General features: G+C 41.6%; 1 protein-coding gene across 1 annotated transcript in view; it reads left to right on the plus strand.

The window, feature by feature from the left end:
- Positions 1-15,291, plus strand: part of LOC149276037 (inactive tyrosine-protein kinase transmembrane receptor ROR1-like) — a 60,730-nt gene that overhangs the window by 26,624 nt on the left and 18,815 nt on the right. The window contains exons 3-4 of the mRNA XM_089503969.1: positions 11,107-11,394; positions 12,264-12,294. Of these exons, the coding sequence (XP_089360095.1) occupies positions 11,107-11,394; positions 12,264-12,294 (319 nt within the window). The remainder of the gene's footprint in view (positions 1-11,106; positions 11,395-12,263; positions 12,295-15,291) is intronic.

Raw genomic sequence — 15,291 nt, forward strand, 5'->3', positions numbered from 1 at the left:
CTGGGTCCCCTGAGTACCCCGCAGAGCTGCTTAGCTCGCCCAATAACCCTGTAAGGGCACCCGTTCCTGTCCCAGAGTGTCCCCTAGGTCACTCCAGTGTCCCGGTAGAGGCCTCGCTTACTACCTCTACGTGTTTCCCTGGCTCCCCGAGTGCCCCCGGCCCGATCAGCAGGGCTTTCCTTCCATGCAACCACCCTGGCCTGGCAGCTGCCCCAGACTCAGTTCCCAAGACTTGGGAGCAAGAGTCTCCAGGTGCCCCTGTTACCCCGGTGAGGGGGATAGCCATGTGCCCCCGGCTGACCTGGCACCGCCCTCCAATTCACAGAGGACTACTGACTATCTTTTTGGGCAACCAGGGCCCTGGCCCACCTTCTCTGGATGCTTCTGACAAAGGGCGCCATGAACTAAGGCCTGCACCTGTGAACTTTGTCCACTCGGACAGCCTGCAGCAGACCCGTGTGGATCTGCCTGGTCTGCCGGACCGTTGGTCAAGGGGGAGATCTGTGACAGGGCCAGGCTAGCTGGCTCATGTGTCATATGAAGTTTAGCCGGGTCACGGAGCACTTTTGTGTCCGGTTCTGTATACTGTGACCCGGTAATATATTATATTGTGTTTATTGTGTAACCGGCCCAGAGACTGATGTGGCTGCAGCTCCAGCCTTCAAAGAGACGATCCTATAATCTGGCTGGGGCTCTTAATCAGCCAGCACAGCCCTGTCTGCCCAGACGGCACCCGCACTACAGGGGGGATAACACAGGTGGGGGACCCCATTGTATTCTGTAATCCCCTCACCTGATACATCCCCTGTATACTGATGGGATATGTGATGGGATGTGAGTGATGGGATTGGGGGTTGGGTTCGGTACACATTGCATTGAGATTGTATAAAGTTCTGTGTGTTTGTAATAAAGAGAGTTCTTCTTGGTTTACTACGAATGGTGGTCTGGATGATCCGGGGATAGCTGAGTGCGATCCGTATGAGGGACTGACTGGTGACTCCTCAGCCCTCAAACAGGGGTACCCAGCCTTGGGTACGGTGACCCTGTAACAGTGTATGAAAGAAAGATATATATATATATATATATAATAGATATAATAGGAAGGATATATATATATATATAGCGGTAATAGGAAGGATATACAGTATATGATAGATAAGATATATATATGTGATAAGAAAGGTATATGTGATAGGAAAGATATACTGGTATATATAATAGGAAAGGTATATATAATGGGTAATGTATATACGATAGGAAAGATACCGGTATATATGAAAGGAAAGATATATATTAGATAAGATATATATGATAGATAAGATATATATATATAGTGATATATATATATAGAAAAGGTGTATATATATATATATATATAAATATATATATGCTAGGAAAGGTATATATGATGGGTAATGTATAGACGATAGGAAAGATATATATGCTAGAAAAGATATATATAATAGATATGATATAGATATAAATATATATATGATAGGAAGTCAATCAGTGTCGTTGTTTTGGCGAGGCTATTTAACCTCGTGGAAACTGAGCATGGTGGCAGCTCGTGGCAGAACTAGCATTATCTGATCAATTTCCTGTCCTGACGTTATTTCCCTTCTCACCTCCCCTCCCCCACACCTTTAGAAGGGCTGCCTGAGCCAGTCAGCAACAACCAGCAACGTAATAATAGCGGAGAGATAACCCAGCAGGGAGGAATAACAGGACGTTAAGATGCGAATACAACGGGTTTCTCTTTTTTTTTTTTTTTTTAGAGCTTCGTTTTTTAAATAATCACCATTTTTTTTATTGAAAAGTACTTAATAAAGTCCATCCCGAATTTAATAAACCAGGATTTGCCCCCCCCCCTCCTAGGCTTGTAACTTTTAATTGGTAACTTAATATCGCGTCCGGCGTTTTTCTTGTAAATAGAAGACGTAGCGTTCCTTTTTCTCCATGTGCGTTTTCCTCGCTCTCTCGGCTCGGCGGTCTCTTCTCGCCCGGCTCCTTTCCTCCCTTGACTATTATAACTTTCACAACCTCCCATGTTAAGCTTTGTAATTAGAGCTGCCAAAATCACTTCCTTCTCTAAATATTCTCCTGCTGTTTTGTAGCCATTCCTGCCCCGGCCCCCCCATGAAATGATTAGTAACAGGGAAATATAACAGAGGTGTCGTTAAAATGTATCTTGGCCCAAAAAGAGCTATTTTCAGCTTAATTTAGTATGCGGAGGGAGCCTGATCGCCGCTCTGATGTCGGGGTCATCGTTTTATCCCCGTACCTGGGAGCAATGGATGGTTAGTGATACAGGTCTCTCCTCTGCATTACTTATCATCAGCAGAGATGCACATATGAAGAAGAGACCTCTGAGGCCTTGAAAGCTTATGCAACCTCACATCTTTGTTTTGGTCCAATGAAAGGCATCAACATTGGCTATCTTTCATAGATAAAAATGTATTTTCCCGATACCCACCCCCAACATTGTCATGGATTTATTATATCCTCTATTAAAGCTATAAAGCACTTACCCCCTCTACACATACCTCCCGACACTTGGCCAAAGAGGGGCACTTGGGAGTAAAGCGCACATTCCCCCCCAGCGCTGTATACAGTAATATAACCCCCAGCGCTGTATACAGTAATATAACCCCCCAGCTCTGTATACAGTAATATAACCCCCCAGCGCTGTATACAGTAATATAACCCCCAGCGCTGTATACAGTACTAACCCCCAGCACTGTATACAGTAATATAACCCCCAGCGCTGTATACAGTAATATAACCCCCAGCACTGTATACAGTAATATAACCCCCAGCGCTGTATACAGTAATATAACCCCCCAGCTCTGTATACAGTAATATAACCCCCAGCGCTGTATACAGTAATATAACCCCCAGCGCTGTATACAGTAATATAACCCCCCAGCTCTGTATACAGTAATATAACCCCCAGCGCTGTATACAGTAATATAACCCCCAGTGCTGTATACAGTAATATAACCCCCAGCGCTGTATACAGTAATATAACCCCCCAGCTCTGTATACAGTAATATAACCCCCCAGCGCTGTATACAGTAATATAACCCCCAGCGCTGTATACAGTACTAACCCCCAGCACTGTATACAGTAATATAACCCCCAGCGCTGTATACAGTAATATAACCCCCAGCGCTGTATACAGTAATATAACCCCCAGCGCTGTATACAGTAATATAACCCCCCAGCTCTGTATACAGTAATATAACCCCCAGCGCTGTATACAGTAATATAACCCCCAGCGCTGTATACAGTAATATAACCCCCAGCGCTGTATACAGTAATATAACCCCCCAGCTCTGTATACAGTAATATAACCCCCAGCGCTGTATACAGTAATATAACCCCCAGCGCTGTATACAGTAATATAACCCCCAGCGCTGTATACAGTAATATAACCCCCAGCGCTGTATACAGTAATAAAACCCCCAGCGCTGTATACAGTAATATAACCCTCAGCGCTGTATACAGTAATATAACCCCCAGCGCTATATACAGTAATATAACCCCCAGCGCTGTATACAGTAATATAACCCCCCAGCGCTGTATACAGTAATATAACCCCCAGCGCTGTATACAGTACTAACCCCCAGCACTGTATACAGTAATATAACCCCCAGCATTGTATACAGTAATATAACCCCCAGCGCTGTATACAGTAATATAACCCCCAGCGCTGTATACAGTAATAACCCCCAGCACTGTATACAGTAATATAACCCCCAGCGCTGTATACAGTAATATAACCCCCAGCACTGTATACAGTAATATAACCCCCAGCGCTGTATACAGTAATATAACCCCCAGCGCTGTATACAGTAATATAACCCCCAGCGCTGTATACAGTAATATAACCCCCAGGGCTGTATACAGTAATATAACCCCCCAGCGCTGTATACAGTAATATAACCCCCAGCACTGTATACAGTAATATAACCCCCAGCACTGTATACAGTAATATAACCCCCAGCACTGTATACAGTAATATAACCCCCCAGCGCTGTATACAGTAATATAACCCCCAGCACTGTATACAGTAATGTAACCCCTAACGCTGTATACAGTAATATAACCCCCAGTGCTGTATACAGTAATATAACCCCCAGCGCTGTTTATCTGTTTATCTGTTTGCTGTCATATTTGTAAAATAATAAAATGCATATTTTCTTTTTTTTCTCTTTTTTTGTGTTTTTTTTTCTAAAATAACTGCGATGGTACATTTTTTAAACCGATTAACATGCGCTGTGAAGCGATCAGCAATGGTTTTTTATTGAATCATTATTTCATACTTTGCAACGTAATTATTTAACAAAACCTTTAATAAACTGCATCGAGAGTCTGACTCCACCCACTAGCTGCCTGGAAACGCCTACTGCATACAACCATAAGAATATGTTCCATTGTGGGCTCCCTCATTCCAGCGGTTCATCAGTTTTATCTCATTTTGTCCCAATAAACTCCCTTTATCTGCAGACCTGGAGCCGCCGTCGCTGTCAGTCATGTGATATTTTGGGTGGCTTTTCCTGGCTCAAACACCACATTGAGCTGATGCTTTATGGCGATGCTAATGAAGTCCCTTCCTCCATAGACTTTCAGCAGTCAAAGACTCCAGCTGGGCTATTGATAAGGAGTCAGGGTATTCAGTTGATCGGGGATTAGATAACAGAACGAGAACAAACGGCTGATATGCAGCTGCCTGAAAACATTAAATTATGGGGCAAAAACTACAACTGGGGTAAAAAAAAACCCCTGCAAAATATGTTTGAAAATGATTGATCTGATATTAGTAAAAAAGTATTTGGTGGGAGATCCTCATTCAATAAAATAATCGGATAATGGAGATAAAATAAAACCGAGAGGTAAATAGTTTCTTTTTTTTTGGAAAAAAAAATGTAAATGTTTCTAATAATAACAAAACAACAACAAGATGCTGGAGCAGATTTCAGTAAACATTATTTTCCTTAAATAAATATTGTTACAGAACCGCTATACACTGAACCCCCCCCCCCCGTCTCCAAATGTATATGAAGAATATTGCAGAATATTTTGTTCTCCCTGTGACCCCGAATTTCCGTTTTTTTTGTATACACTATATGTTGTTTGAATTTCGGGGATGACTTGTGATGTGTGATGTGTGATGTGTGAGTTTTGGCCAAATCTCAGAATCCAGCAAATTTCTTCAGCCAGTTTTCCATATTTCGGAAGACCTTCCCAGGTTTATTGGGAAGGAGCGCAATTAGTCTGTTAGCAATCGCCGGAATTCCGTGCGACGACTTCGCTTTTCTTCGCTTTAACGATAATCTGAACCGCGTTCAATTTGTGTTTCGCGAGACTAAAAGTGTGTTTGGAGTCGGCTGCGGGCACGACGCGCACTTCACTAACTGTTTTCTTGACTTCTGGCTGGCAGAGGTTAAAATAGCAAATGGTTGGCGGCGTTAGAGTCTGCCGGCGCTCAGACCTACTGGTCCATGCGCGACTAGGGTGCCACGTTACCATACGGTGTCCCAGAACACAGACCCCTGCCTGATAACTCTGTCCGGCTCTCGTTACACCCCCCCCCCCCGAAGTGTCCCCCGAAGCCCTCTTTTAAAAGAGGATTTCTTACTTTAACACACGAGCGGGCGCCTCCTCCCAGGAGCTTACAATCTACCTTGCAAATATCTGGTAATGAATTATTAGCAGCAGGGGGCATTAGTACAGCTTCAAGGGGCCCGTCTGTGCGCTAAGAAGCATTGGGGGTCCCCAAAAAACATGGGAAAACAATCACATTCGATTTTAGGTATTATTTTCCAGCCGGCTGCGAGTTTTTGTTAATTTCCCAATATCATCGCAACTTAGTGGATAAATACTCTGCTAGTTACTGTATATTGTGGAATTTGCCGGATATAAACGCTTTCTACGGGGGGGGGGGTTGTAAAAGTCGGGATTTGTCCGGTCACCGGAAAGCAGGAGACGTGTGATTTATGGTTTGTCGGGGAACCCTGGGCGAGAGGTTGCAAACTCTATTGAAATAGTAATTTTGGATGTTTAATGGCATTTCACTTGTCATAAGTTGGCTTTCCTTAAGTCAGCCCTTTGCCCCCAAAAATTTTAGCGAGGAGGGGGCTGTGGAGCTGAATTATGTGGTGCGAAGAAACGTATCAGATGGGTGTTTGCAATAAGACGTCGGGCTACACAGATATCGGCACGGTGGGGATTGCTGCTGATTATTAGCTTTTATTCCCTTAATTTCCCTAAACTTGCGACTTTCCACTTGTTTTGGATCCAAAGCCCAAGCGCTGGAACTCAAGATTAACAACGGCCAAAAAAAAGACATTCCTGATCTAACAGGGAAGCTGTAAATTCTCTCATTTTATAAACACAGTTTTAAAGCGGATCCGTCGGTTTTCCCGAATATTAAATTTCAGAGTTTATTTCACTGAATGAAAGAATGTAACGGAGATTTCAGATTAAAATCAGCAATATTTGTGTTAGAAACCCAGTTTCTGTGTTTTTCATGGGAGCGGCCATCTTTAACTTCCTGTGCTGCATGGTCACTGTGTGTGCACCCATTTCCTGTCTGTTCCCTGTCCTTATATGTGGCTAGTTCCGCCCCTTATCTCAGCCACACCCCCTTCCCATCTCCTGTCAAGTCAATTGGTTAAAAAGAGGACTGGGAGTCTTTGTAGGAGGTCAGACTGCCGTGATGTCATACATAGAGGAGGAGCTCTGGAAGAATTGAAGGGCTCTATTGCTAAGCAGCATCTCAAGAAACATTTTAATGTGTTTTTTTAATGCAGGAAACATTGAAGAGAAAAATAAAATGACAAATGGGTTTCTTTTACTTCTTTTTACACGATGCAGTAAATATCTGGTTTATGAGGCACCCTGGGTGGGACAGCACCTTTAATACAAAGGCCCGGGGAATACTTCCTCCTTAGAGCCAATGGGAAGCGTAAGATTATTATTGTCTTATTGGACACGTCTTCTGTATTTCACATTGTGGATCTCTCCACCAACCAGAAGGCTCTCCTTTTTTCTTTACATTTTGTATAATTTAAAGCCGAAATAATTTACAGCCTCGTAAATCATCTAATTGTTAAAACCGGTCAAATTTGGAAGCCGCAAACACGGGCCAAGTTACCCGTTAATCCTTTGATTGTAAAATTGGTAAGAGACAGGCCAAACGCTCCCCCGGCTATCCACATAAGTGTAAAAGTGGTTTATTAAATGAATTTTTGTGTAAGTATAAAGAACTGAAAAGCTATTTATTCTAGAAATAGCGGATTCTTTCCCTCCCGGGATCTGGCCTTTTTCCCCCAAACTACACACATTGATCTGTTTAATTTCCGTGTTATTTCTGTAAAACATAGTTTATTTTGACAGTTCCAGCATTGTAGAAATTCTTTGTTGGCTTTTGCTCGTTTGTTCCTATTTTTTTTTTTTATTTGATTTATAACTACAACAATAAATTCATTAAATAAACTCATTAAAGGCACAAGAGCGGGGAAACCACAAAAGCCCGATGGGGGGGACGGAGCGCCATGGTTTTTTTTATTTATGTATCTTCAATAAACCATAAACCATAAACAATAACAAATCGAGGCTCGGGATATGAGTATACTGGCATCTTTCCTCATTTTAACCCCTTATATTACTACGGATACTCTGATGTAACCCCTTAAGGACAATGGGCGGTCCCAAAATCCATTGAAAACAATGCATTTTGAGCCCGTACATGTCATTTGCTTTGTCATTAAGGGGTTAAAGGAGCAGCGTATGTATATTTGTCCCTGTATCGGTCGGCGACCGGTCAATTTAAATGGACAGAGTCATCTGCTAGTTGGGGTGCTGGCATCAGCAGACGGGAAGGGATTTGTTAACAAAGTAACATTTTCTACCCCGGTACTGTCCATGGGCAGTTTGAGTGGGGGGGGGGGGGCAACAGGGCAATTGCAGCACCCTCGACACCCAGGTGTACTTGGATATCACTGGGCTCTGGATCCATCTACGGGTTCTGATGTTCCCTGCCTTGTGTTGCTTCCGACGTCATAAAGAAGAAGCTCAGGCTTCGGCTTTCCCTTTCTGATCCTCCTTCTAATTTTTTTTTATTTTTTTGTTAATTTTTGGGAATGTGTCAACTTTTTGGGTGCAATTTTTTTTTTTTTAAATAAAAGCGGATATATTTCAGAGCAACTAGAACCTCTTCAATCGCTAATTTGATTAGTTATTCAAATGTATTATTCTATCTTTTATAAGTGAAACCATTTTTTTTCAAACAATATAGAAACATCTCCGGTATTAATCCAAACATTCTTTCCTCTATCCCGGTTATAAACTCCCACAAAGCTTTCTGCTGGAAACAAAAACCTCTCCCATTTGCTTCGTAGATTGCGGTTAATAAATTTGGGCCATTGTGCAAAATTTATGTCTTTTTGTAGGAAACTGTTCTTAAAAGGGTTATAAATCAGGCCATACGTCACAACCTATTAATATTTATCTCTCGGACTGGTGGGGGTACTTTTCACGGAGAGTAATTTTATCACGGTCGATGTCTTTTGAAGCTCTATTTTTTGCTAATTAAAATGTGGTTTTTTTTTAAATGGCTTTTGGAAGTCAATACTATTTACTGGCATTATATTTATTATTTATTTATTTTGTATTTTTTCTTTTTTCTTAAATCTCTGTTACATCTACTATTTAACCAAGTAAGACATTTAGAATAAGAACAATGTAACTTATTTACCCTGTTTTATTGATAGAGCCGTGTCCTGCTGTTTCTATACAGATTATTGGGGTTTTTAGGGCAGTAGAACCCTCTGATACCCTCATACCCGGCAAACATTCTGACCTCCTAGAAAAGAGGGGCTTCAGGGGAGGAGCGAGGGGTATTGGGAGAAGAAAGAGGGGCACAATGGAGACAAGAGGGGCATCAGGGGAGGCAAGAGGGGTATTAGGAGAAGAATGAGGGGCCCATTGGAAGCAAGAGGGGCATCAGGGGAGGCCAGAGGGGGTATTAGGAGAAGAAAGGGGCACATTGGAGGCAAGAGGGGCATCAGGAGAGGAAAGGGGGACACAGGGATTTTGGGAAAAAGGTGGAATTGGCCAAAATGAACAGGGACAACCAAGAGGCATAAATCTCAAAGATAAGCATCATTTACAAGCATGAAATATATTTTTTTATTTCATTATCTTTGACCTGCTTATTGTTCATCGACCAAAAAAAAAAAGTAAACGGATTAAAACAAAACCTAATGAGATTTAACCGGACTGACGCTGTGAGCGGATTTGGGGCACCAGCACGCTGAAATCTGGCAGGATCTGCAGAATTCAAAGGCAGAAACTATTAGTCGCTGGCTGAGGACTTGCGATCCGGGGCCAAAGACTCCGTGGACCTCGTGAAGTGAAGGAAAGATTGTTTGCCGGTGCTGGTTACAGCATCTCAAAGCCAAGCGCGAGCCAGAGACTTAAATTCCTGCAGATGTCTTGGACGCGATTAACGTACATACAGGGGAGAAAAAATACCTTAAACAAAGTGGTACTGGCCAAGTACCAGAATCCTAACCGAAAAAGTCTCTACATTCCAAGTTGGTCACAATGTAGCACTGGGAGAAGTGTTCACAGAGCTTCGGTGCTCTTATATTTCTAGATGAATTAGCCATTGGCTACGTCCAGTTCTCCCACGGCTTGTGACATCTCCCCAGCCCACCTCCATAAAGTCTTGCGCCGTTGATTGTCCAACATTCCTGAGAACTTTCGCTACGTAGCAATTTTATAGAAACCCTCAGTGGACCTCTATATCCGCAGACATATTAAAAAAATTAAAAATAATGGAAAAAGTTTTTTTTTCCCCATTTTATAAAGCTAGAATATTTAATGGATAGTTTAGGTTCATGTGCTTTGTGGTTTTGGCTGAGAATTTTTTAACATTTTATTTTTTTCCAGATCCCCGAATGGAAATTAGGTTTAAATTAATACATTTTAGGCTATACTAAAATATAATACTATATGTAATGGCCCTGAGCTCCTCTCTTTATTCTGCATTTAATGCCCTAGCCTATCACGCTGTGAGCCGGCGCGTCGCCCGCATTCTGTGGAATTCTATTGGTTGGCACGCGCACTCACGTGGCGAGGTCTATAGCTGGGTGACAATCTATTTATTCTAGAATGAGCAGATTTATTCAGCATTCCGTGAGGCTGGGGAAATATTAATATTTTAATAATAATAATAATATTAATATTATTTTTATTATGTTAGCGCATTTTATTTATGTTTGTTTTTTGGATAGTATGGAAGCCACCAGGTATACGCTTGTTACACTATGTCCAATTATGTCATACGAAAATAATAATTTCCTGGAGAGAGGACCGATTTCTAGACGATAGACAGACTCTTCCGTAATAATAATGAGAACGATGCTAAGTGTCAGAGAGGGAAAGAAAAATTCTTTATGTTGAACAAGTTGCTAGAAGGCCGCTATTTTACGACCCCCTCTTTGATGTCGGAGCTGAAGTCTGACCCTGTACATTCAACTTGGCAAAAATACCAAATTATCTTTAAAAAACAACCCAAAAAGGCAATTTTTTACATGGGACTTGGAATAACTTTGTTTCGTGTTTTGTTGACGTGGGAAAATCCAGATTGGAAGTTTGTAGAAGGGCTGCGGTCAGAGATAGGTCGGTGATGTCTGAAATCCAAACCTCATTATTCTCCGTATACATGGAATCAGCTACTTTAAATAAAATGAGAGTAATAAAGGTGCAGTTCCACTTACTCTGCTGAATTTTAGACATTTATAACTAAATTCAGTATTGGAAACATTGTTACTATTACTGATACATGCCCCAGACCCTTCCAGAAAATAGTTCTGTAATCATGTAAAAACTTGGTTCATTCATAATTTTTTCTGGGAACATTTAATTGTCACATGACATAAAAGCAGGCACTGATAGGTTCCTGCCAAGCTGTGATCGATCAATTTAATTACAGATCTGCTAAGGTTTATCAGCTTAAAAGCACTAGAGGGGGGAATGAATGAGTTGTCTAAGCGGATCACCTCTTAATTCATCGTATTGTTTTTTCATTCACAGAAATTTACTTAACCCTCGACGAACCGATGAATAATATAACTACGTCCTTGGGACAGACAGCGGAAATGCACTGCAGGGTTTCAGGGAACCCTTCACCCACCATTCGATGGCTAAAGAACGATGCCCCGGTAGTCCAAGAACCCAGGAGAATATCCTTCCGGCCAACCAGCTACGGTTCTAGACTGCGGATAAGGAACCTTGACACCACGGACACCGGATATTTCCAGTGTGTGGCAACCAATGGCCGGAAAACCGTTTCCACTACCGGGGTTCTGTTTGTGAAGTTTGGTAAGTTTACTTTAAATTAGGTTTTTTTTAAGGAAAAAAAGATTAAAAGAAGGAATTGCGCAGCGCAGACAGTCCGGCGCAGAATGTTGTAGGTTCCATCAGATGCTGGTAATCTGGAAATACGAGAACGTACCTTTGGGAACCATTGTACCGGCTACATCCCCATTACCGGTCTTCTACTAGACTGGGAACGGAAAAAAAAATCTCCAGTCTGCCAGGAACAGGCAAGCGATAAGTCCCTTTTTGAAATAAACTATTAATGTGGACTTTCATTAACGATTACTTCACCCGGTTACTGGGAAACTGTTGCTAAATTATGGAAAATTAAAGTATTTGAAAGATTCCGTTCTTTGACAAAATGTAAAGTATTGGAGACTCTGAGAAAGGACTGATTTCAGACATCAGCAAGGCGCGCGGAACATTTCTTCCCCCGACGTGACACAATGTATCTTATGCGATATCAAACATCTGGAACGCTTGCCTATCCTGTACTATTATTATTATTATTATTATTATTATTATAGCGCCATCAAGTTCCATAGCGCTGTACTTGCATGAGTCTCCGACAATAAACCTTCACGGATAAGCGAAGCTGTTTTACAAATAAAGCATGTTAACAAAACATACATTTTTATAAACAACGAAGTTTTAATGGTTTAATATAATAAAATATATATTACAGTATATAATATATTATATATATTTAATATATTATATATATTAAATATATATAATATTTTGTGTGCCCAGAGACAATAAATAGTTTATATTTTTATTGAATTATTACAGGATTGCTCTATATTGTATAATAATAATAATAATAATAAGAATCACAGTTTTTTTTCCTTTTTTTTGTTTTTTATATCTAGGGCCCCCACCTACTGCAAGTCCTGGTTCAGTGTAAGTAAAATATCTAATTTTTCCTTTTTTTTTTTTTAACTTCTTTTCCTGCCATCACTATTCATCATATTGGGGTTTTTCCTGGTGTAATTGGTTAAGAGTCACCGCGCTTTTATTGGGCTGTTTCCCGAAACGCTGTAACTCAAAATGAAATTTGGGTCGATTCGCCTGTCTTCGCTGCCAACCGCTGGCTAAAGCTGAATTCTCTTTTTTAAACAAAACAAAAAAGAAATCTGGCTGTTTAGGTGAAATTTTGTGACGAACAGGAGCCGGGAACAAGTAGGAGGGAAAGAAAAATGCACTTCATAAGACCATAAGAGAATAATAAGAATAAACACCATTTTCTTGATCCGCCATTGCCCAACTCTCTGGAAGTGAAAGGGTTAAACAGACCCCCCCCCCCCATAATTTGACTGTTTTATTAATTTTATAAACTAATGCTGTGCCTTTTATTATGATAAATACACTCTTGGTCTACGGGTAACATTGTGACATATGGATAAGAAGGGCACGGATATGCAGCCTCTGTCTGAGCCACGACTGGCTGAGCATTATAGGAGTTGCAGTCTACAATCGCCATATTGCTAGGATCTTGAGCGGTCTTTGCCTGCCCTCCTTGGCCCCTCTTCCCAAAACCACCCCCAGCCGCTTCTACCCCCTTTCTCTTAGCAGAATAAGAAACATTCTCCTTGAAGTGGTTCCTAAAAGCTGCCAGACTGGCGGCTTCCAGCTGACTGCGAGCTTCGGCTTTCATTCTCTGCCAGATTCCCCGGCACTTCGCGCGCAGGAATATCTTACAAATACGGATGCATGTTTTGAATTTTAGGCTTCCCGGTGATGCCCGACGTGCTAAAAATGGCATAAGAAATAAATGAAACCTCGTGGCGCTCTTACACTGGGCTGCAGTTAATAAAACTTAATCTGACAAGATTCATAAATTGTCTTCTTAATAACTGCCACGTGTCCCAGAGTTTGGAGGACAATTCCCTGTTTCAGTGGCAAAAGCGTTTTCGTGGGATACAGTAAAGTGTAGATTAAACCAAACGAACCCCTTATTTCACGGTGAAGAACAGCGCTGTATACAGTAATATAACCCCCAGCACTGTATACAGTAATATAACCCCCAGCGCTGTATACAGTAATATAACCCCCAGCACTGTATACAGTAATATAACCCCCAGCGCTGTATACAGTAATAACCCCCCAGTGCTGTATACAGTGATATAACCCCCAGCACTGTATACAGTAATATAACCCCCCAGCGCTGTATACAGTAATATAACCCCCAGCACTGTATACAGTAATATAACCCCCAGCGCTGTATACAGTAATATAACCCCCAGCGCTGTATACAGTAATATACCCCCCCAGCGCTGTATACAGTAATATAACCCCCAGCACTGTATACAGTAATATAACCCCCAGCGCTGCATACAGTAATATAACCCCTAGCGCTGTATACAGTAATATAACCCCCAGCGCTGTATACATTAATATAACCCCCAGCTCTGTATACAGTAATATACCCCCCCAGCGCTGTATACAGTAATATAACCCCCAGCGCTGTATACAGTAATATAACCCCCAGCGCTGTATACAGTAATATACCCCCCCAGCGCTGTATACAGTAATATAACCCCCAGTGCTGTATACAGTAATATAACCCCCAGCACTGTATACAGTAATATAACCCCCAGTGCTGTATACAGTAATATAACCCCCAGCGCTGTATACAGTAATATTACCCAAGCGCTGTATACAGTAATATAACCCCCAGCGCTGTATACAGTAATATAACTCCCAGTGCTGTATACAGTAATATAACCCCCAGCACTGTATACAGTAATATAACCCCCAGCGCTGTATACAGTAATAACCCCCCACGCTGTATACAGTAATATAACCCCCAGCGCTGTATACAGTAATATAACCCCCCAGCGCTGTATACAGTAATAACCCCCCACGCTGTATACAGTAATATAACCCCCAGCGCTGTATACAGTAATATAACCCCCCAGCGCTGTATACAGTAATAACCCCCCACGCTGTATACAGTAATATAACCCCCAGCGCTGTATACAGTAATATAACCCCCCAGCACTGTATACAGTAATATAACCCCCAGCGCTGTATACAGGAATGACCCCCAGTTGCTTTAAAAGGTATATATTTATTAAAACTCATGCGCACCCCAAAATCATGTGGCATTTAATATCTTATATTTAATATTTGCCTATTAATATATTTAAACATAAAAGGTACGGTGTTGTTGCCCCTGTGAGGGTTATACGGACAGCAGGTGCACCTTACAACATATCGTTGTTCCACATTATTCTGGAAACATATAAAAAATATCTTTGCTTAGATACGGAATAATAATTAATTATCATCGCGCTCTGCTATAGATGTAGATCACATAATACATTTCTCCGTGATGCGCCGTCCGGCATTTATTTGGTGAACGGGGACTCGGCTCCTCGGCCTGGACTTCATTTTGTGGGTTTTTGATACAATTTGTTATCTGGTTTCCCGGATGAATTGTCTGTTAGTCAGAGTCCTCCGCGCCGGCCCGCGTTTCATCGCGTCCTGCAATAATGCAGCAGAATTTTTATGATTCTTTGATGTTGATGATGAAATATTTGGGGAATTACGGAAAAATGTGACTAAGAAATATTGTGAAATACTTGAAATGTATAATTAGCAGCTTGTAGTTTCTAGAACATATCTGATAAAAAAAAAAAAAAAAAGAATTATCTCCGGGGAAATAGTCTCAAGGTTTTAACCCCAGAGTGAATGGGCAGATTCTCTGGAGTTTTACCCCAGTCTTGGGGTGAATGGGGCAGATTCTCGGGGTCACACAGTCCGAAGCCGACTCCTTCTTATTCTCCTTTGATTTAATGATATCAGAGCATTCCGATTGGTACTTTCCTCCTTGGAATCCCTGCTTGAATACAGGTGACTTCATTCAGAATATATTTATCTCCCGGCAAGTCATGG

This window comes from Sceloporus occidentalis, unplaced genomic scaffold (genome assembly GCF_023333645.1).
Source record: "Sceloporus occidentalis isolate IW3139 unplaced genomic scaffold, rSceOcc1.0.p SCAF_249, whole genome shotgun sequence".
NCBI lineage: Eukaryota > Metazoa > Chordata > Lepidosauria > Squamata > Phrynosomatidae > Sceloporus > Sceloporus occidentalis.